At 40.0% G+C, this 23,479-nt stretch overlaps 1 protein-coding gene across 2 annotated transcripts in view; it reads right to left on the reverse strand.

Moving 5' to 3' along the window:
* raver2 (ribonucleoprotein, PTB-binding 2) overlaps window positions 1-23,164 on the reverse strand; it is an 82,167-nt gene extending 59,003 nt beyond the window's left edge. For both annotated transcript variants that reach the window (XM_041040784.1, XM_041040785.1), the window contains exons 1-3: window positions 22,880-23,164; window positions 15,530-15,811; window positions 2,430-2,496 (exon numbers count right to left, since the gene is read on the reverse strand). In XM_041040784.1, coding sequence (XP_040896718.1) covers window positions 2,430-2,496; window positions 15,530-15,811; window positions 22,880-22,885 — 355 coding nt within the window. In that variant the 5' untranslated portion in view covers window positions 22,886-23,164. The remainder of the gene's footprint in view (window positions 1-2,429; window positions 2,497-15,529; window positions 15,812-22,879) is intronic.
* Between the last annotated feature and the right edge of the window lie 315 nt (window positions 23,165-23,479).

Here is a 23,479-nt window from a genome sequence, read left to right on the forward strand (position 1 = left end):
TACCCAACGTTTGTACCCAACCATTTCTCATATTTCACAAAGCTGTTTTCCCCCCAAGCTTTCATCTGCTAAGCCCAAATGTCCGTGTTTGTCAAAACACACACTCCCGATTATCACCACCGGAGATACCGAACAAAGTTCAAAAGAAGAAGAGGTTTTTTAGTAAATTTCCATTTTTCTGGCAATTCAGGGTGGACAGAATATGATCTGAAAATGCTCTGTGTAGCTGCTTCTCTCTGTGTTATCCCGTCACTCCGCCTCTACACAATCAAACAGAAACTATCAATACATTCATGAACACTGATCAGCTTCAAGCTCAAACGTAAAGCGAACAAGCTGCCAAAGTTCCAGCTCTTGCCTTGGAGCAGACAAAGCCTCCCACAGCCACATCTCTACTGCGATGTTCAATGTTAACAGAGACCTTAATAAAATTCAATATTACCAGGAAAAATAACTTAAATGAAAACTCTCCCTACTGATTTTGCTTTCACACAAGGCCCCTTGACAGAACTCTTTGAAGACGAATGTAAATTTCTCTCAAAACATTCTCCATCTTAATTCAAGGAGCTAATATTGAGACATGCAGACGTTACCACATTATGCTGTCAAACTGCTGAAATAAGTCCTTGAAATGAAACAAATTCATTTCACTAAACGGGAATATGGAAAAGTTAAAAAAAAAAAAAAAAAAAGAGGGAGGTAGGCGTTGAGTGAAAGGGAGAGACCAGTGATGGCGACAATGTCAGAGAAGGAACAACAGCAAGTGAGAAAGAGATCACAGAGATTTAAGTAAGGCAGAAGCAGAGAGGGAAAAGAGGTAAGAAGTAGACAGGAAAGCAGTGCCATTGCTTCCATCGCTGAGTTTGTTAAGGAAAAATTAAACTTTGTCTTAAACAGCCTCTGATGTTCATGACGCTGGATTCTCATCCCACTCCACCCACCTCTGTACATCAGGGCTCAAAACCCAACGCCACCACAGTGGCCTAATTAGTAGAGTACCGGGCCTGCTGGTCCGGTGAGGGCCCGTGTTTCATCAGGCTCTCATTTGCTCTTAAACAGCATTAACCTTTTGGACAGGCTGGTGCTTTGATTTCTCAGCTGTTTACAGCTCCCCCCCTACTTTCTAAAAGCGTTATGTTTCAGGTGCTTGGCTGACTGCACGGACTAAATATAGGCACTATGTAAGATTTCCCTGGAAAGGGACACACTCTAAGGGCAGGGGGTCTGCTCTGTGTGTGTGTGCGCATTTGTGTGTCTTCTTGTATTTCCAGACTTATGAGGACCAAACGTGCTCAGAAGGTGAGTAAGTTGGAGATAACTCTAAAATGAGTACAGTTACATTATAATCACTTTTATACAGAGCCTAATACATAGCATGTGTAATAGCATACACATAGCATTCTGATTTATGATTAAAACTACCTACAAAGTCTTTAAAACATGGTTAAACCTTAATGAAGGTATGTAGGTTAAGATTAAACTTATTGTGTGTGAATGGGAATGTGAAAAAACATGCATACAAGACTGCAGAAACAGATTTTAATATTTGAATTTCAATTTAAGCACCAAGCTGGCACTAAAATGCTTTAAAAACCTTTATTCTTTATTGTAGAACCACTTCAACTGAACCCGTCACCCATGACTCTTCACGCTGCTCCTCTTTTGCTCTAATCATCGGTTAGTTATGAGACAGCTTCTACAGCCAGCTAGCCTAGCAAAACCCGTCGAGCCTGACAAGAATATTAATGCTCTAAGCTTCATCTTCAAGTGATGTGGTTAAAGACAGTTTGATTCCCTTCAAGAAAGGCAAGATACAATATGGCATTAAAACAAACAAAAAAACACTCAAATCCATTACTGAATAACAGAAACACCCTTTAGTCTGTAGAGAAGTCAAATCAACCAAATCAATTTTATTTATAGCTGTACTTTGCAATACTCTGTTTAGGTTGAACTTAATTTAATTGTGCCGATTCATGAACAATGCAGTTTTTGTTTTTCAGTCGTAAACCTGCTCATGGCCAATGGTAAGCACGGTCACTGTGCTGAAAACTTTTTTTTTTTTTTTTTTAAACGTACAATGTAAACCTACAAAGTACAAACTTGTGATGAGAGATATAACATGGTTGTATATTTAACGTTCATTTGAGCAAACCTGTATTGGTGTGTATGTGTGTGTGCTCACGTCCATCTTGGTGAAGATCATGGCCACAAGACATTTTGTCAGAGCTTTACATCTTCAAAGTTCTGTTTAAGACTTAAGACCTTGTTTTACAGTTACACTTGGGGAATCATTGGGGTTAGGCAATACATTGTGTTGGTACAGGTTAGGGGCTAGGGAATGGATTATGTCATTGAGGGTCCTCACAAGTATAGGAGTACAAGTCTGTATGAATATGTCTGTATGTCTCATTAAGTGCAAGCTTTACCTGTGCCTTTGTTGCGGTCCACAAAGCAGTACTTCAGTTCATATTCTTTCAGAATTTCATGGACTTCCTATAAAGAGAGACAAAGACACACAATATTTTAGTCCAAAGAATAACCAAAAACCCTTGTTCAAATTTAACATATACAAGTCTAACTGTGAACACACTGTCATCTCTCAGGACAGTACTATTCTAACAGCAAGACAATTATTTGCTATTAAGCTGCTTTTAATAAAACACTGCACATTCAAATAATCACTATGAAAACTTGAATTATGTTATAAAATGGATTGTTGCTCATCACACTGATGAAACCTTATTTTCTGGTGCACACTCGTGGTGGGAGATTTTTAAATGACTTGTAATTGGTCACTATTTTTAAAGATGAAAAGCTTTCTGTCTCCTGTCACGCTTATAATCACAGCGGCCCACCACACAGGACTCCAATCCACATGGACACACACTGCTGCATATCAAAGTAATAAATCTGTTTGGTTTTTTTATTTATTTATTTATTTTAAGAAGAGCAGAGTCCACTCTCCTGAAGAAATGTTTTAATCTCTTCAGTGACAGAATATGATGAAGTGAGACAGGAAAGGGAGTAAAGAGAGAGACGCAATAGCACAGCAAGAAATCCTAACACCCTGTCTGAATGAATTATGAACTCCACCGCTCGCCGCTAAGTTTCTGTTAGCCTTGGTGCCTTCCTGATGGGTTTCACTGTTTCTTAACCACAAAGAGACTCCACTGCACACAAGTCAACTGTTCAGAGCCTGGCATCAAGAACAAAAACAAAAAACAAAAATAAAACAAAACCAAAAAAAAAGAAAAAAATCAACACCCACAGTGCTAAAAGGACCTGCTAAACTCTGTGAAAGTGGAAAGGTTACTTCAGCATAAAGCAATTATTGTCATGAGCCACCAGAGACACGAAGCAATGGCTGGTCTACAGTGCATGATGCACATCAGACAGGACTTTCATACCATTTTGTCTTCTGTTGCAAACACAGTGAATTCCAGTATCATCCTCTGTTGCACCATATTAGTTATCAACCTCTTTGCTTTAGAAAGACATCTATTTAGTGTCTAACCTCATCTCCAACCATTTCCTCTTTATTTCTGTGACAGTGCAGCGCTGTTCTGATAATAAGTTGTTGACTGCCAACATTTTCAAATCCTTTCTGGCTAAATGTTTTATCTTTTCGTCTGCTGACTTCTGACAGCAGGACCTGAAGCTCTGCATTGTGAAGATATTCTTTTTACTCTCTGGTAACATTTTTGTGAATGAAACTGTTCCACCCGCAGAGGGGGACTGGTTGCCTCATATGGGAATTTTAGTGTTGCTGTTTACACTACTGATGAAATCTCACAAACATGGATCGTCAATCAGTCAATCACACAAGTGATTTTTGACAAGTTTGCCCAGTTAAGAGAGTTTGGTGAGTAACTTTAAACATTTGCACTAGCAAACCTCACAGGCAAAAAAAAAAAAAAAGAGTAGGATAAGAATATGAAAATGTTTGTGTGGCCTATCGTTTTTATCTTCTGCCTCCCACCTTGTGTGGCATTATTTTTTTATTTTATTTATTATGTTGCTCTTCAGTTTTGTTCAAACTTTCAAATTTCAATGAATAAAATGCTGGTTTGGATTAAATAAATGCTTGAATGTGGTAAAAAAAAAAAGAAAAGAAAGAAAGAAAGAGACATCTATAAAGCAATGATGAGCATTTGGGAGAATGTGTTAGTTTTGTTCGCTGCTGGATAATGTTGGCCATGTTTTGTGCTTCCATTCAAATATGAAAACAAAAATGAAATTTAAATTACTGCGATGCACCAACTCAAGGTCATACATAGTCACCTTTTACATGAGAGTAAAAGAAAGGTCACAATTTCCAGGAGGTCGTGGACAAAACATTTCCATTCCCATTTATCGCGTCAATTCTATACAGAAGAAAAATACCAAGCAAATCTGCGTTGTTGTTTGAAGTGTTCTAATATGTACATTTTTCTCCTTCTCCGTCCCTTTTACCACCATCCAGCCCACTCATGTACACAGTAAGCAGGCATGTTCCCTGTCAGTGAAGGCCATGCGAGGCAGCCCACACAGAGGGTCAACTCACTCGCCCTTAAAATCAGTGCAGAGCGAGCTGTAATGGCTGAGAGGGAAACTCAGTGAGAGAGAGAGAGAGAGAGAGAAAGAGAGAGAGAGAGAGAGAGAGAGAGAGAGAGACAGAGTGCGTTAGTTTTACATCTGTACTCCATATTTATCTATTTCATGATCAGTCTGTCCTGCTACAGACACAGAGGATTCAGGGAAAACGGCAGAATTAGTCTGAAGGGATGAAGAAGAACCACCTGAAACCAAAATCATCACATCATTTGTCTGCAGCTGACACCACATTCTCTTAGAAACAAGAGAAAAATCTACCTGTGCAGTAAGTCTAGCCCGACTCATACTGGAGGCAGATGCTGATTTTAATATTTACGAGCCTAAAAAAAACAAACAAAATCTGATATTGATGTATCGGCCAATAGCGGCTGTTAATTGGATGTTCAACTAACAATTATTATGTTCAGAAAATGTCAGAAAAAAATGGAACAATGCCCTTCATAATATGCCATAGCCCAAGGTGATATATTCAAATTGCCTTTTTTTTTTTATTATTTACAAACTACTTGGTGACATTCAGACATTCTCTCTTGGTGTTGTTTTATTGTGCTGTTCTGTGCTTGAGCTGAAAGTTTGTCTCTCACAGCACTGGCACATTATAAGACATTTAAGGACTATTTTTAGGAGTCCAAACAGTCCTGCGTCTCGTCTCAGCCACACAATTTACCAGTTGAGCACACCATGCTGCTCTTTTTTATCATATTCCACTTTGTTTCAGCCGATTTCCTTTTACATTCCGTGTTTTAATGATGTTTTACTTCCACTATATCCCATCACACTGTTCTATGATGTTTCACTTTGTTCCATTGAGATTTCCACTACACTGTTTCAACAGCTTTCTAATTAACACTGCTCCAATAGCTTAGCGATGCTCACAAGTGTTTGAAAACTGCGACTGAGCTCAGGAAAGAGACAGTATGGCAAACTGCACTTAGGCAGTCCACACCTTTAAATTCAAAGACAGAGCAATCACACATACTCTACTAAATCGAAACCTATTAACTGCAAATCATAAGGCCTAGGTTTTACATTTTCAGTCATATTTTGTTGCCTCTAACCGCTACATAAGTGGATATAGTTAACAAACTTTGACAGACACCCGTCTTGCCTTATCACCAGTCTTCAAGACCAACAGCACTTAGACAGAGAACCTGGATTGTGTGTGGTCAGAAGGAGTAGGCCAATCTGCTATTGTGTTTCCTATTCAAGGTCATTGTACAGCATGTTCCTCTATGTCAAGCTGTTCTATAGATCCTTGCTGTGCTATACTTTTCCCTCTGCGTGTCTGAATGCTTTCAGAAGTTGACATTTCCAGCAAGTCCAGTCAGTACCCCAGCACCAGCCTTATCCCCAGGGCCAATTTCAGTGCATGCATGCATGCACTGAAATTGCATGTATGTGTGTGTGTGTGTGTGTGTGATATATACACACACCTTGGTGGGGCACTAAGGCAAAATACCTTGAGAGCATGGGCTTGATAAGGAATGTGATAGCAGCCTCGTATGACACGTGGTAAGCCTACATGGAGCTTATAGCCAAAGTATAGGTTCATGAAAGAACATGAATTCACTAGCACCACCCAAAATCAAGTGATCATCAGCTTCACACCTGTTCACTCACTGAACGCTGCTGCTAAACACTGCCAATTTTTGTTCCAATGACTGACCACCTCAATCACCCACCACCCCATCCTTCACCTACATTATGTTATTTAATTTTGAGCTACTGATGCTACTAACTGCTGTTTTAAATCTTGTTCAATTTTATTAAAGTTGATTAAAGCTACTGTTTCTCTACGATACTGAGTATATTGTGTGTACAGATTTAAACTGGAGCATAAGTTACAAGGCATTGTGTACTTCTGGCCCATGAGACCATCTGATTAGTTTTTGCTGAGAGGAGGGTTGGAAATGGAAAAGAAAAAAAGTCCTAACAATTATAAAAGAAAATGCCAGGCAAACCCCTTCAAATAACATCTGTGAACATTGACTTCACATGCTGCCCAGAAAAGTTATTCCAGTCAAAATGAGTCAGTACTGGACAAAGAAACCCAAGCAAATATAGATCCTGTTGTCACTGAGTCAAAGACACACCACTGTTCTTGCCCAGCACTGGCACAAATCAGTGCTCTGAAAAACATCAATTTGATCACTTTTGCCTGTGCTATGGGTGTTGGATGACGACACCACACCATTTTCAAGACAGCAGTTTGGGTAAATGATTAAACAGGCAGTCCTTCAAACAGATAACCTCCATTAGGCATCCACCCTGCTTCAATATTTTTAAAACATACTGAATCCTTCGCAACATGTCTGTATCTAACTATTTCAAACATCCCAGGGCCTGTAGTCAAAGAATCTCCCACTGTGGATTAGTTAAGTATCACAAGTGTTAAGATTATTACTGTACTTTCAATGCAATGGCAAATCTCAGTCCTGCTGCCTTTCATTTTTTTCACTCTTTAACAGATATCTTGTACCATTTGCCGGTTGAGATACTTCTAATTCACCTTGTTGTCCTCTGCAAGTCACTCTGAAGAGAATCATATTTTATACAGTGGAAAGTTTACAAGGTAAATGTAAATGTGAGAAAGCCAAACTAGAAGATTTTTTTCAGAAACAGGCAAATAAGAATGAGAGAAGAGAAAAATGTGCTTACTATGACACTTCATTCATTACACAAAACACACGCACGCAGGCACACACACACACCTTTTGTTCTGCAGTCAAAAATGAGATGGTAAACAGAGCCACTGGAGGAAAGTGAAACAGTGGTCTTTGATTTCAACTTTGTGTGACTGCGTGTGTCTGAGAGTAAGAGGGATAGAGTAGAACTAGGGGACAAACACAGCCTGCTTGGCCTCCTTACCGCCAGTAACTGTGTCCTTGACCTACTGATAGAGTGATATATGCTACAGAGAGAGAGCAGAGGATGAAGCCTTGGTCCACCAGCAAGCAGAATGCTCCTCCCACTCTCACCACTAACATGTCACCGGCATTTATAGAGATGCAATACTAGCACTGCATTAATGCCAGTGATTTTAGTGGTAGTTTAGCTGTAGTCTGTCAGCAAAAGTAAAGCAAATGTTTTATATCTGTATGCAGGACAAAAGCTGGATCTTTATATTTGAGGGTTATAGTTATGACACATACAAAAGATATTTACTTCTTAAATGTAAAGAAATTTGACATTTTGTAATTTTTTAACTGATTCTATTTCCAAGTCTCTAATCAGGACACACTTAGATGGAAATACCTAATGCAGTCCACATTTAACACATGAATGGTACCGAATGCCGTTCACTCTTGCTTTCAAACTAGTATGAAACATCTATAACAGCTGCAATTAGTTACATAGAGACAGAACGATAGAGCGTATATGGGTGGGTGGGCGAGTGAGTGTGTGCGATTGTGTGAGTGAGAGAGAGAGAGAGACAGGTGGCTCAAACCATGCACAGCACGGATCACTGGCCCATCAAATGCCTGCCAGGAGAGCTTCTTAGAAAACATTACACTCACATATTGTGAGCAGACAAGCATAAACACACACGAGCACAGACATCTCTTTCTTTCATCCTTCATTTCTCTGTCTCCCCTTTTTCGTTCTCTCTCTCTAACACATCCTCTGAGTTTTCACACCCTATATGCTTGTTTAACACCCTTGCTCTGCACCAGAACTGGTAGAATTCCTCAGTTTAACAGGTTTGCTTTGATTCTTTTGCTCCTCTGTTCTCTTCTTCTCTACATCCAGGCCCTCCTCCTCTTTCTCTCTGCCTTCCTTCCCCCTCTCCTTAAACTCCTCTCTCCTCTCCCTCATTTGTATCCTCCTGCTTTCCCTTGTCTTAAATTCTTTTTCATTGTTGGGTTTAACACTGGTTGTCTGGTTAAATTTTCCCTGAAAAAAATGTTAGGAAAAAAAGGAAAGGATGGAGAATACAAACATAGAAAGAAATCCATGATTCATCCTCTTTGAACCCCCCCCAACCCCCCTTTTTTTTTTTTTTTTTTTTTTTTTGTTTATGCTAAAACCGTGATATGAAGGTCTCCATCACTGTCTTGGTCTTTCCTTTCTTTCTTCTTCTTGGATTCTTGCCTTTTTCAGATTTTTTTGTTCATTTCCAGTTGAGTAGAGACAGATGATACAGTAAAGTAGCACAGCAGGAGCAGGGATTCAAACCCATAATCAACCTCAGCATTCACAAGCACATGGTTCAAGAGATGCACTCTGACTGCCAAACTTATAATCTGGCAATATACTCCAAACACAGACCCGGGGCTAAGAATTGAATGTTTTGTATTCACTGCCCCACAGAGCATCATTGTGTGCAAATAACTGCAAATGTACATATGGGCTTGAGCCAAATGTTTCCAATTTGTTGTTTATTATTTTCACCTTGGTAAATGTAACAATTGTGACACACAGATAAGTCATTGATAGCCAAATTGAATGAATTCTGATTGTTCATTGCTTCCTTACTACGTAAATATATCCATTTATCCACCTTTCAGGTAAGCTGCTCTACCAAGGACCTTACTTCTAAATGCTGTTTCAGTGGAGTTTGGCCTTTGCATATATACTATTACTCTTAAGCTTCTGAACAAATATAAATAAGCCCGGACTTCAGCATACCATTCACAACCATCTTAATCAGTTGGAGCGGGTGAGGCTGAGGTAGCACAAACAATAAGCAGCCATCACCATTAGGTGTGATTGACACAATCAAACAAAATATGTCTCAAAATAGATCTCCTTTTATACCTTAACTCCTCAACAGAAACCTATTCAAAATCACCATCAAGACACCATTAGAGGAAGTGAAATTACCTGTCAAACCTTAATTTGTTGTGAGGAAAAGGTACTGAATGGTGGTTTTCCCAGTCAATTCCACACAGCCACTAAAAAAAAACTCCATCTGGTAAGACAACTCCATTTAACATTTAGCCATTGTGGCCACTGCTTGTAATCCAGTCTGTTGATTCTGTCTTATTTTCACCTTGTTTACCTGTCTTAAATGGAGGAGCTGGTTGATTTGATCTCAGCCAGGAAGGACTCGGCAGGCTGAGGGAAGCAGGTGGCTTGCCCTGAGACAGGACAGAGTCTGCTGTCAGCCAGTATGACCCCAACTCCCTCCCGCTTCCACACCCACCCGTCTCTGTTTGGCTCAGGCCCTGAAGCGACTGGGCTCAGATTGGAGGTCACTTCCCCCACTGAGCAAACAGTCACTCATCCTCTCATATCAACACCAAACATCAAGTCAAAACATCATTTAAGAATATCCCTTATTTTGGTATGAGCTGGCATGAAGTATCCAATGTGTGGGGTTTGCTATATAAGACTATTATACATTAAAATATGTGCAAATGTTCACACAATGACAAAGTGAAGCAGCAGACTACACTTGAGTACAGAGATGTGGTAAATTCTAGCTTTCAGGTAACGAAGTACAACGGAATATGAAGACCAAAAATTATTATTTTACCTGTGTGTTCAATACTGCTGAAATCTTTCTTTGATCGTCTGCGTTGAACAGGTTACAGCACTTTGTCCACAGTTTGGCTTTGCATTAATGTCAGAAAACCGCATGATAGTTAACACTCAGAGGACAGTTTTAGCACAAAGCTACAGCAAGAAGCATCATCACGGCGGCAGAAAAAGCACAGCAACTGCAGAGATATGAGGAGACTGGCAGAGAAGCTCTTAGACATAAAAGCTAAATGGTCTCTTGCAGTCATTTGTACTAATACACCAAGGCGCCGGTGAAAGCACCATGCACATCAACAGGCTGGATGTGGGAAAGTTAATGTCTTCTGTGCTTGCAATACACACACATTCTTGTATCATTACTGACTAAACAATCAAAAGCAGCTTCACATTACTGGAGTCATAAACTAAGTATTTTGTCAAGTGTTCTAGTTTGAAAAATGGAATTGCATAAACAGGTTTGAAATATTATATAAATATTAGCTTTGGAATAGTTTTATTTAGAAAACCAGGAAGGTGATATAAAAATAATGTTGTGGAACTGATGTGTAGGGTATTTGAATAAGCAACTGAAATACATGCAGCTAGGCTTGACATTCAAAAAAGGATACTCATCAGACTAAGTAGAAAATTTCACAAAAATTTGGCCTCTGGTAATTTGTAATGGACTTGTGTATTTTGTATACACCAAAGTGACTTACTGCTGACAATTCCTAGATTAATTGAAACATAAATAACGGCAGCTCTGCATGAAACACATAAATGTTCCTGCTCATTTGACTGAATATCAGGCCTCAGTCATGAGTTTTACAAACTCTATAATAACATGTACATGATTTCTGATGGAAGCTTAGAGGCAGTTTGACAGGAGGGCTTGATTAAGGAAGACATTTCCTGTAAAAAAAAAAAAAAAAAAAGTTTACTTTTTGTATTCCATAAACACATAAAATAGCAACATTTTTGTCTTTTTTTACATTGTTATCGTGACAGAATGACAGTTCCTATTGTTCCCCGTAGGTGGAATAAAACTCCCGAAAGTGATTTATGAAAATAAACCACTGACACAAGGGAGGATGGATGGATTCATGCTGTTAATCTCTACTCTTTAGCTCTTCAGCCTCTTGCAAGAGAAATCCAAAAATCTCTCAGACTGAACATTGTGCAGATTTTACACTCTTTCATTTGCTGAATTTACTGTATGCTTTTCATTCTTGGACAAAGTTGGAACTTGGCCTGGCTTACTCTTCTCGTTTTCATCTTGACTTCTCTAATTACTGAGGTGTTTTCCCTGGATTTTATTTTGATGATGACTGTAATGTGTGAGGTCAGGTGTTTTTAACAGAACCTGAATACACTGTCCATCGTTGGGGGTGTAATCATAGGCATCTTATCAGTGTGGAAAATTGTGTTTCCTCTCTTCTCCCTCAACTGGAAGGTCAAAACATGCAGGTCAGACATATAAAAAAATGATCTGCCCCAGCTCATTACACCACCCTCTCTTTCAAAAATGAAAAATGTTTGATCAGTCTAAACCTGTGTATCAAAAGCATTACACCAAATTGCAAGACTGAGGTTCTGCTGTATGAATACTGGGGGTGCGGAACTCCAGTAAACAGGGAGCAGCGGGATCCTGATCTACTAACAGTGTCAAACGCCCCTCCACCTGCTCCATCTCACACACACACACACAGTGAGAGATAGTCAAGAGGAGGAATGAACATACAGAGACTGATGTAACCACCCCGCCTTAGTACCCCTCGCGCGCACTCGTTATTTCTCCTTAGCCTTTGATCCAATTAGTCTGCACCACATTCTTCCTGTACTTGTCCAGTTAACGCAATTCACTCTCTTGGTTACACGTTTTATCCAGTCAGCGCCATTCCCAATTTCTGTTTCTGTTTACAGATTGGTTAGTCATTTGTGTGTGTTTTTAAATTAATTATAAACTGGAAAAATGTGCTACTTCAGTTTGTATAACATCTGCAATAGCACAATATAAACTGATAATATACTCTTATTAAAATCCTAATATTTATTTTGCCACCATTGTCAAGGATGCCAACTGGTTCAGCATTAGAGGTTTTTCCTCTATCTCCAGCCACATGTTTGAGCTATGGCCAAATTATGTCATAAAATAAATAAATAAATAAACCACATGAACTTGTTGATTTGTCCTGGTTGTATTAACAGTAGTCAGTCTAACAGGTGCATTTTGAATTCCTGCAGAATAACTGCAACACAAACATCAGCAGGACTTCGAGGTGACTAATGCCACAGTAAACAGCTAAATCACATCAACGGGTGCTCACACAGGCACACAGGTGATGAAGGTGACGAAGGCTGCCCACTGTCAGGAGGGGCAGATTTCATGAACATCTGCTACTGACATACACACACATATCACAGTGGGTAAAGCAAGATGAGGAAGTGGGTGGAAAGAGAACAGCTCAGGCACATATTGCTTTGTCACATTTACATGTATTCGTGTTTACCTGTACATATGCAAACAACTTCACTCACACACTCACACACACACACACACACACACACACACCCTGGTGTTCTAAGCTTCAGATACATACATTTTTGTCTCTGCTCCTGCTGATTTGGCTAAAACCTAACATTGAAACTTAAATCAACTATATATTCAACACCAATTCAAAAGGATTTGGATTCAGTAAGTCTATTCAATAGTGGATTTTGAGTCTATAAAATACTACATTTTGCATTTTAGAAAATCAGACTGATTTAATTTTTTTAAAAAAAGGTAGAGAACATGGAATGCTAATGACTCCTATCTAAGCAGGATAGCATCAACTTATGCCTCTGCCACCCAGTCAAGTTGCAGTTTACATCCACATCTCTCCAGACTCAGATTATATATGTAGAGAAGACTCTGAAGGGAAGTATTTTGCCAAAATTATCATATGAATTATTAAGTTATGGACAAAAACACGTTTTGTCGTGAAGTCACAGCGACCTTAAATTATCACCACCAAATTCTAAACGGTTCATCTTTGAAGCACTCACTCTTTCCAAATGGCTCTCCCTGCTTCTCCCTCAACCATCTCTCCCACCCTCTTTCAATTCTTTCCTTTACATTCTTCTGTTGTCCCTCCATTTCCTCTCCTCTCACCCAGCTCTACTGCCTTCTCTTTCTAACTGCACTCTTCCCTCCCCCTACTTCTCCCTTAGATGAGGACTGTCAGCAGAGCCATATATCTGATACAGAGCACCATAGACTCCAAACACACACACACACACACACACACTCAATCTGCGATATAGTGTTCACTAATGGGGCAGCGGGTATGAGGGGAATGGGAGATGGAGTCGGCTGGATGTTGTTGAGTCCATCAGACAGGTTATGTAAGACAGCAAAGACGACTTTCCTTTGTCATAAATCTATAACCTTATGGAAGATACTGTAACGTCAACACCTAAACTATGAATATTAATGGATTCTTGTTCTGGACAAAGCAAGAAAAGCTATAGGTTTTAAGCCCTGTGCACTACTGAAACATAAAGTGATATGAATACTGATACTGAAAAGGGTTAGGATTACTGATTAAACTCGATTACTGTTTTGATTAATCAAATAATCACGTACTCTGTAAAATGTTGGAAAGCAGTTTTTTTTCATCCAACCAACTACTGGAAAACCAAAAATATTCAATTCACAATAATACGAAACAGCTCTCTAACAGCTAAACAAAGCTCTATAGCTGAGGCTTGAATAGGAAAATATTTTTTTCCTATTAATGAACTAATCATTTCATTGGTTTACAGACATAAGCCAAATATACTTCAGAGACTGCATGTATTCAGGCAGAAATGAACATCAGCAAGTGAACCATTTTAAATGACAATAAAGCACGCAAAAGAAAGTGTTAACCATTAAACAATGTTTTATTCTGTTATTGATGGATACAGCAATTTTGAGAGTGTTCCATTGTGGTTTTAAATGCTTGTTAATGGCTCAGATCTGTCTGACAAGCTGCTGGCTCGCTGAGAAATCTCAAAGCATAAGATCCATGTCTGTTCGACAGTATCACTTCCAGTCAGTAACTCCCACTGCGTAATGTCAAAGTGTGTGAACTTCTCCCTTAAACGGATAGATTTATGTGGCACATTCAGCAGAGCTGATTTCATGCAGCTCTGCTCAGGCTCACTAAACATATCACGCTTGATCTGACACATGAATAATGTGGAAAATACAGAGAGAGAAATTCCACTTCTGTTGCTTCACCTGATCCAAGTGACTTTTCCTCTCTCCCCCGTTTCTCATTTCTCGCACACACCATGCAGTCGCACTCTTTCACACTCCCTCTCTCCTTCTCCTTAGACACATAAACCAAACACACAAACACCAGGCAGAGTGCTGGTTCTCCTTGGCAGTGTGCCTCTTTCTAAGTATGTTTAGTGCTACAACCCTGAAGGAGCACATCATCAGCGCCTTCGACACGCTGCCTCATGAAGGCTTGCATGCTGACACGAGTGATGAATGACACTTAGTAGGAGAAATCAAAAAGGTCATGAAGTTACAAACAGTAACAAGTTACGTGGTGGTCTTTGACAAGAAACATGCATATGATGTTCTTGCGTGTACAACAAACACAAAAGATAAACAAACTGATCTGCTTTTGCCTCAAGTGAAGGAATCTCATTATAGCAAACCAAATACTGAAAGGAAATTGTGTGATAATTTAGTCGTAAAAGAAAAGATGGATAAACTTTAATGCCAAGCTGGTGTTCATACAGAAACAAAACAGCCACATCAACAAAAAGCAATCCTGCTTTTGGTCTTGACCAGCCTCATGCAACTCCCATGTATTTTTGATACAAGTACAGTTACATGATCATATTTACCTCATTATAACACAAATGTGTTTGATGCTGTTTATGGTCTGTGATTATTTACCTTTTGTAATCAGATGAGAAACAACAAGTCCACAACAAGTTCATCTATATCACACTCAATTGTATACAACACATGAACTGTAATATATGTGGTCAAAAAAGTGTTTAACTGCTGAATGTGAACTGCAGTCACATCCTATTTAAATGGTGTTTAACAAATAACCTGAAAACAAATTTAAGTAAACAAGAAAAAGGATCCATCCCCTGCGCCAGACAGTGATCCTAAAGTAGTTAAATTTAAGAACAGTTCAAATAATTTTTTTTTTTTTAAATGTATGAACGGTTTGAAACGAATTTAAAATACTAGGCAGAGGTAACTTTAGGTCACCGCACCCCACTGTCATTAGTAGCATCTGACAAGTCGCTATTATCAACAATCCGGATTAAACGTCCTGAAAAGTGCAACAGTCAGTCCAAACTCAACTGATGAACACCACGGACGCGCAGTAAGTCTGGATGTGAGCAAAAACTGAGAACTAACAGCACCACGCTACTTTCCCCCCAGTTTTTTCTGGTGTAAACTAAGGTGTACCTGGTTAGTTGTATCAGGCGGCAGGTTCTTAATGAGGATTTTCCTCCTGTTGCTCAGCTCCTGGCGAGTTTTGGCCAGCCTCCTCTCGATCTCCTCCGGCTCCAGGTCCGGCAGGTCGCGGAGGCTAATCCCCGGCTCGGAGGGCTGCGCTGCCGCCGCCTCTTCATCCTCTGGCTGCCGGCTCTCGGGGCTGTCCATGTCCGGGGAAAGTGCGCTCTCCCGGGCTAAAGAAGAGTGAACGCTCGGCGGCTGGATGGATGAGGCTGCCGCCATCTTGGGTAGCTGAGGGAAAAGTGTGAGAGAAGAGACACAGAGAGAGAGAGAGAGAGAGAGAGAGAGAGAGAGAGAGGGAGAGAGAGAGAGAGAGAGAGAGAGAGAGAGTGTGTGACAGAGAGAGAGCAGGTGGGAGGTGTGTGTTAGTGAAAGAGAGAAAGAGCGAGAGAAGTAAAACACCCCGAATAAAACGCAAAAAGAGACTAGTTTAGTGAGTAAAGTAAATCTATTAATTCCTAAATGTATTTATTGATGTTGGAATAATATATATATATATATACCTATATATTTAAATTTAGGCTACTTACTTTTATTTAAAGATATGCGGCTGTTTTAAGACAATGAAACTGCAACCGGTGGCATTTAGATGTTACATGTGTTATCTTTAAAAGACGGTTGTAGGGATGCAGTAGCTTATAGATGAAACTACTTGTTTCTAGGGGCAGCTTGCCGCTCATATGGCTTGTAACATGTCGGGCTGCAGCTCGGACTCCTGGCGACCCCAACTGTCTGCTGAATGTATAGGAGCCAATTAATGCTCGTCAATATATCAGATCATCAAACTAGTTTTGCGCGTTTTGTAGACGTCTCAGTTATTGGGTAGTAATCCACTACCGTGAAAGTTGCTTGATTTTTGGTATGGCATCACTCTTTCTAATGTATTTCAATTCAGCATGTCTCCATGTGTTAGCTGCCTCAGGTGTTTTGGCTCTGTGTCAATGCAGTGCATTTTCAGCACTGAACTGTACATTTGGGTATAAAGAGAAAAGTTATTATGTTCTTTAGTCCAATTAACACATTTCTTCTCTTGGTCAAAGGGAGAAAGAGAGAGAGGGAAAGGCATTCATTGGAGAATATCTCTAAACCACCAGAGTTTTCCTGTTCCCCATGTACATAATGTGACCATGAATGGCTGTGTGCCTTCCCTCCTTTCTACCCAAGTCATCCAGAGAATGCCAGCCTCGCAGCCAACCGAGCCTGCCTGCCTGCCCACCGTGGGTGGAAAGCTGCTCCTGGCAAACACGAGGGGAACAGAGCTCCCTGCCGAGTCCTCACAATGCCTATGTAGCTTCTGCAGGCTGCATGAATCGCTGACAGACACACACACTGTATACTCACTCTCATACGATGCATTCACACTCATGTAGACACACAAACATGTCAGCGAGCACACATCAACCCACTTAGGAAATATTTAGAGCACGATTATGCCGAGGCCTGTAAGAGACGGTGAAATCAACCTCCATCATCCAACCTCCATGTTCTCTCTCTCTCTCGCCATCTGCGTGAAGCGCTTCTTGGCAGATCGGAGCCCAGACAATCACAGTTGTCAGTGGGTGAAAATGATCTCACATTGCCAAGTGGCTGAAGCAGTGTAACTGAAGCACACCGGCTGTATGTGGACCTCTTGTATGAATATTTCAATCAAGTTTACGCTCAGTCCATTCCAGAGTGGAAAGGCCAAACAAAAGGGCAATTAGTGTTATTTCAAACAGAAGCAGCAGAGGATGAACAGTATTTTTTCGCATGTGTTCATGAATTGGTTTGATGCTAAAAATCCAAGTCAAACATATGTCGTCCTGCAAATTAAAAGGTTAAAACTGTTATGAAGCCCATTTTTATTTCACTGATTTAAGGAAAATATGATTTCAGTGGGCAGCACTAATACATGAAACTACTTGTTAAAATGGACAGTAGAGCTGAGAATTAATCAACAGAAAATCTGCCAGTTTTATAACTGGTTATTTCTCCAGCAAAAAATATCAAACATTCCCTGGTTCCAGCTCCTCAGATATGAGGTCTTACTGCTGCCAGATAGTAAACTGAATGCTGTATCTTTGGGTTTTGTACTACTGGTTGGACAAAACACCACATCAGATGTTGTCAATTCATGTTCTGGGTGCCAGTTTCTGTTGTAAAAAAATGAACATTAATTAATTTTGGGGTTTAACACAATTCCTGATATCTTTAATCTTGGACTCAACAGCAAGAAGTTTTTCTTTTTTTTTTTTGTTAAGGACTCTGTCCCATCCTCATATACATATCAATACATGTGCTACAAATCCAAGTTGCAATCTTATGTTTTCCAGAAAATCAGAAAGTAAGAAATGTTCCTGACCAACATGAATCTTATATGTAACCATGTTTAATCTCCAACAAACTGCAATCAACCAAAACAAAGATATTTTTTACGCTTGAGAAACACTGAGGAGAAGTCAGGTTTTGATCCATCTGCAGCTCATAGTCGGTGCCTGCTGACAGATTGGAGGACATGAATCATTGAGCAGTGGTTCTCTGAAAAGACAGCAAGGACTTGCCTGTCACTTGCACAGGCTGAATCTGGAGACGCGTGAATCACTCCACTAAGTGCTAAACAACGTTTCCATGAGAGAACAATTAATTTGTTCTCTCAGTCCCCCTGGCACACGCGCATGCCAGCAGTGTATTACACTAAAGGACATGCTCCAACACACACACACAAACAGGCACATGCCTTAACTCATGTCAGTCTACAGCCGCCCTGCACGGTTACACACAACCTGTATCTTTCAAAGCGTTTCACCTATGTGCAAGTCAAACCCCATAATAATGGGCTATGCTTCACAAACCAAGGGAAAAAGAGATGTTAGTCCCTCTCCATCTAAAACACAAGAGCTGTGCTGGTGCTTCAGTGTGTCGACCAGTGATTCACAGCCTTTTGGAGTGGGTGGGAGTAGAGAGAAGAAGAAGAAAGACGGAAAATGTTCACCGCTGCTCGCTGGGACTAAGAGTGTGAGGACGTGGGTGGGAAGAGTGGCAAAGCAGGCACCTGAGATGAGCTCAGTAGGCGTGAGGATGGTAGGGGAGGAGAGGGAGAGGGGTGAACCCTAAATGGCAAAGTGGTTCATTGTGCATGGGAGTTGATGGTGAGCACATACTTGTGTGTATATTCTGTGTGACTGTGCAATGTGATTATGGACATCTCACTCTGCAATCCTGTCAGGAATGCAGGAGGAAATATAAAAATGGACTGTAGCCTCTCCCTCCATTTATGAGCTGGTACACTGCTGTCATGTGTGATCACAGATGCAGCATGTTAGCGTGGCTTCCTTTCTATTATAGCATAGAGGAGATTAAGGGACATGTGACCTACTAAAAACAGCTGACCTGAACCCACAGGGACAATGGTTCCCTGCCCAATTCATGTCCTAATTACAGTGGTCATAAGCATGTCTCTTCACCAGTGCATCAGGGAAGCTACTTTTATGTGGCCAGGAAGCAAGTCAGTAATGAGAAAGTTGCATCTACATGCACTCTCCGATTTCAGCCCAAGCAAAAGTCAAGTGTTCCCTCTAAAGGTCTCAATTAAGATTTTTCTTTTTTTTTAAAACAAGGTAGTAAAACTGCAAAATTGTACCTTTGAGCTGAACATGGCAAATTTCAGCTCATGGCATATTTTGCTGTATGGTTCAAGTTATTTTGTCAAGTTGCTGCGCACATTTTTAGCAAAACCCACATGATAGGACAGAAAGCGCTGTCTGTCAAAGTGATTTCTAAGTTCTATAAATTGCTTGCACGCAAGACTTAAGATGATCACACTGCTAAGATGTGTTTGGGAAACTGGGACTCTGAACTGCACAAAAATATGCTGCAAGTGCATGTCTGCCGTACTAGTTGGCAGAGCAGAGACTGACTAAAATGACCCAAGGGTGCTTGGACACCGAGCTCAGTGCTCTAATTCACAGCGTTTCTCTGGCAGGGAGAACCAGACAGCTCAAGAGAAAGAAGGAGAGTAGAGGAGATACAGTGACAGTGGAAAAGAGACAAAGACAGGGCCACGTGGGGGAGGTATGAATGAATGCCGACAAACTGATAAGGTTTATGGGATATGGCGACAGGCGGACAGACAGAGACATGGGGAGAGAGCTACTTCTCTCCTTCAGCTCTCAACAGTGCTGAACTACTTCCCTGCTGATGTTCAGTAAATTGAGAGCCCAGTGTGCCCCTCTCTATTTCCACTATCCACCTCAAGGAGAAAGAAATTACTGAGCTGCACTCTATGACCTTTTCTTAAAATAGAGAGTACTTTTTCAGACACCACCTATGCTTACCTTTTCTGTTGTTCATTTATATAAAATGTGAGACAGATTATTCACGATTGCTCTATTTTAAATTCTTCAATTAAAGCCTATCTATATGCTTACAAACAGTCCAGGTGTATGAAAGAGAAGTATAGATAATATCTTCTTTTTAGTGAGGAGTATTAAATCTACAATCATGAAATTGTTCCATTTACTAAAGATGACCGGTTAAATATTTGTAAGACATTGTCTACCACCTCAAGCTCAGATATGTGGAGGGAATTTACCTGGAAGAACATTGTAAGGTTTTTTATAAATAAATCAAAAGCTTACAGACCAGTAATCCAGACCACAGACAGTGCTGGAAAGGGTGTGGTAATATGCTGGCCGGCCACTATCACATATTCTGGGAGTACTTTATTTCTTCCTATTGGACAGATGTGGTAACAGCAATCAGATCAATTATCAACTTGCAGCATGGACACGTAGAATCCCCAAGTCCAAACTGATAGTTTGGAAAAATAAGAGAAAATAATCAGCAGATTAACTGAGAATGAAAATAACAGGCCAGCAGTAAAATTAGTTTGTGGCTCATGCCAGGAAGAAACAAAGACCAACATTAAAGTTCCCATAAGAGGTAAAACATAGCACTGCAATAGATATATGGTTGGAATGTTATGTTATCACATTATCTTCAGACAGCTAGTATAATGGTCAGCTTTGTTGGCAGTAAACTGATTGCAGAAAGACTAAACAACAAACACACGACAAAACAGCTCTATTAAAATGAGTGTCTACAGTAAATGTCCCAAAAAGGACATCTGAGGAGCAGATAAAAGCTGCCCGTCAATATCTGAGGAAATGGCTTGGATGCAACGACATCAGCTAAACTGCTGTGAGGCTGTGTCAGTAGCTATTGCTACTGTAGCAGAATATCAAACTGGCAGACGAAATTATCCTAAAACAGGTGGATGGTTTTAGCAAACATCACTCAAACAGCAGTAAACTGCGTTGGGAACTATATTCAGCTGCGGATTAGTGAGTAAATTTATGGCTTCACTATGGTGCATGTGGGGCTGACTCAATGTAAATTACTCTGCCTGCTAAACTACATAGGGAATATGACACAGTGAAAGCAGTGTGATATTTAACTTTATTTATTTATATTTATTTCATTTTTTTCCTTTATCATTTTGGTAAGATTCATTTATTGACCGTTTATACTGTGTATAAATAGTAAATAATAGGGTGATGGTGAAAGTGGACACCAACTGGTACAGTATAAGTTCATGTTTGGTACCTAATCCTCCTAGATCACAAGAGCAGCCCTGGTTTCTTCATTCTAAAATGAAAAAAAGACTAAAACAGCATTCTTCCCCCTACGCCCCAACCCAAAGCAGCCTGATATTGTATCAGAACCATGTTGTCTCGCCATCTGTGGCTATTTTCCAGATCCCTTGGCAAGAAACACTGTATGTACAGAAAAGCATCATAAATAACTGATAGGTCTTCTAGGCAGTATGTAACACTATTTCTCCCTCACCCACAAATTGCATGACCTATGGCCAACAGTTTGAAACACGCTTTCCTTGTGGAGCTAAGAGCAGATTGTGGCTGAAACACAATTTTAGCCTGAAATGCCCCATTTCTTCAAGTAAGGGTCAACAGCCAAAATGTACTTAGGGTGTTGGGATTTCTCAAGGTTTACCAAGTCAAATCTTTCTTTACTATGAAAGCCATAAACACCATACATTCATTTTGTATTCTTACCTTGGCAGAAGCAAGCATAAGCCTTTTGCTGACCCAATACTGAGATTTAACCACTGATTGATGAATTACAAAATATTCTACAATGACATTTTGATGAACTGGATTTTATTAATGCATGCTGTGACTGTATCGATTCCTGTAAGAAATTACAACCATCTGCAGAGTTATTTGCAGAACATACTAAATCATTTTTACTTGTCAAGTCCACTTCAACAGGGTGGACACTGACATAGATGGATCTTCACGTTTAAAGAATTGTTTCTCCATCTATTGGGTCAGACTGCTATCACCATTTCAACAGTAGTAGCAGACAGCTTTACATGTCATTAAAAATACTTGTTACTGAACAAGGCCAAAACCCTCTAAAGAACAGCAGTTTGGAGTGTAGGTGTCCTCAATGTCCCTGCATGAACCAGAGAGAATAATACTGGCTGGAGAGGCATCAGACAATATTACTCAGCTGTCAGTGAGTGTGAATACAGGGCCAGGTATTGAAACAACACACACAAAATCCCCAGCTGATAATCTCCCTAGCTTACTGTGTGCAGGGCGGTTTGTGCGTGACCTGTTCCATGACCTCCTAAAGTAAGAATGAAATGGCCAAACTGCCAATAGAAAAACACAATTAACAACATATGAGACGAAATCTCAATGAGGGGATTTTTTTAAGCATAAAGTTTGTGTTTTTTTGCATTAAGTGAGATAAACTGGCAGGACTGTTAACTCAAAACCATATGTTCTTGGGTAAAAAAAAATGTGTAAAATGGTGTAATGCAGATTATTGAATGTGTGGGTGTGTTGATTATCTAAATAACTGCCAGTATGATTTTCTTTCCATGGACTAATTGTTGCAGCTCTGAAATTAGTTTGTTAAACTAAGCTGACATTAGCAAAATTCTGACTTAATTTTGGGGATCTTTGACCACAGCTAAGATCTTTGAGGCTTACAAAAAAGTCCTGCTGGACAAGTCACTGCCCACATTCCTAAATAAACAAATGTTATATCCACACACACACAGATAGATATATAGAGCATGTAAATTCTGCTCCATTTTCACCAATGGCAGGCAGCTCTTTTCATCTAAGATATGAAGCATTCACTACATACAAACAGCACAGCACCAAACAGCAAAACTTAAATTATCGGTAATTAGCTTGTGAAGAAAAGGCAGGAGAGATTTTAAAAAAGCATGTTTTTCTCATGAATGGACAGAAATCGAGAGAGAAAGAGAGAGATTGGACTTACAATCATCAGCCCAGACACAGGACTCCAATGGTGTGGTCCTGCTCCTGTTTCCTGGGAGTGCAAATAGGTAAATTGTTTGCTCACATGCCGACCACAACAAATGCACACAGGATGATGTTAGTTAGCGTTGTGTGTTGAGAAGCCCCTGTGCGCCGAGTTTTAAAAAGTAACTAAACATTCTTTTTTTTTTAAAAAAAAAAAGGACGACCTGTCCGGGTTGAATCAACGCAAGATAGATCTTTTTCAAAAGATTAGAAACTCGCCGTGCTTCATGCGACAGACCAAGCAGCGATGTCGCAACAGCTGTTCAGCTTTTAAAAAATTGCGGAAACACCTGTTGTGACATCACTGATTGGGGCGTGGTTTCATTTTCCAATATCGGTACAATAGTAAGAACCGGAAAAATAGTTATTTTGACTTGGGGGGTTGGTACTGACATATCATTTCAAGTTGCTTAGTCCTAGTGCTAAATTTGTAGTTACACCTGATAAAACGCCTAAATTAGCTTTGTAGTGTTATGTATTTGTAGCAGTTCATTATCAAGTTATGCCACACATAAATAGTGTATAGGTCCTGTAACATTATCTAAATCGAATATAT

Source organism: Toxotes jaculatrix, chromosome 6, assembly GCF_017976425.1.
Source record: "Toxotes jaculatrix isolate fToxJac2 chromosome 6, fToxJac2.pri, whole genome shotgun sequence".
Lineage (NCBI taxonomy): Eukaryota > Metazoa > Chordata > Actinopteri > Toxotidae > Toxotes > Toxotes jaculatrix.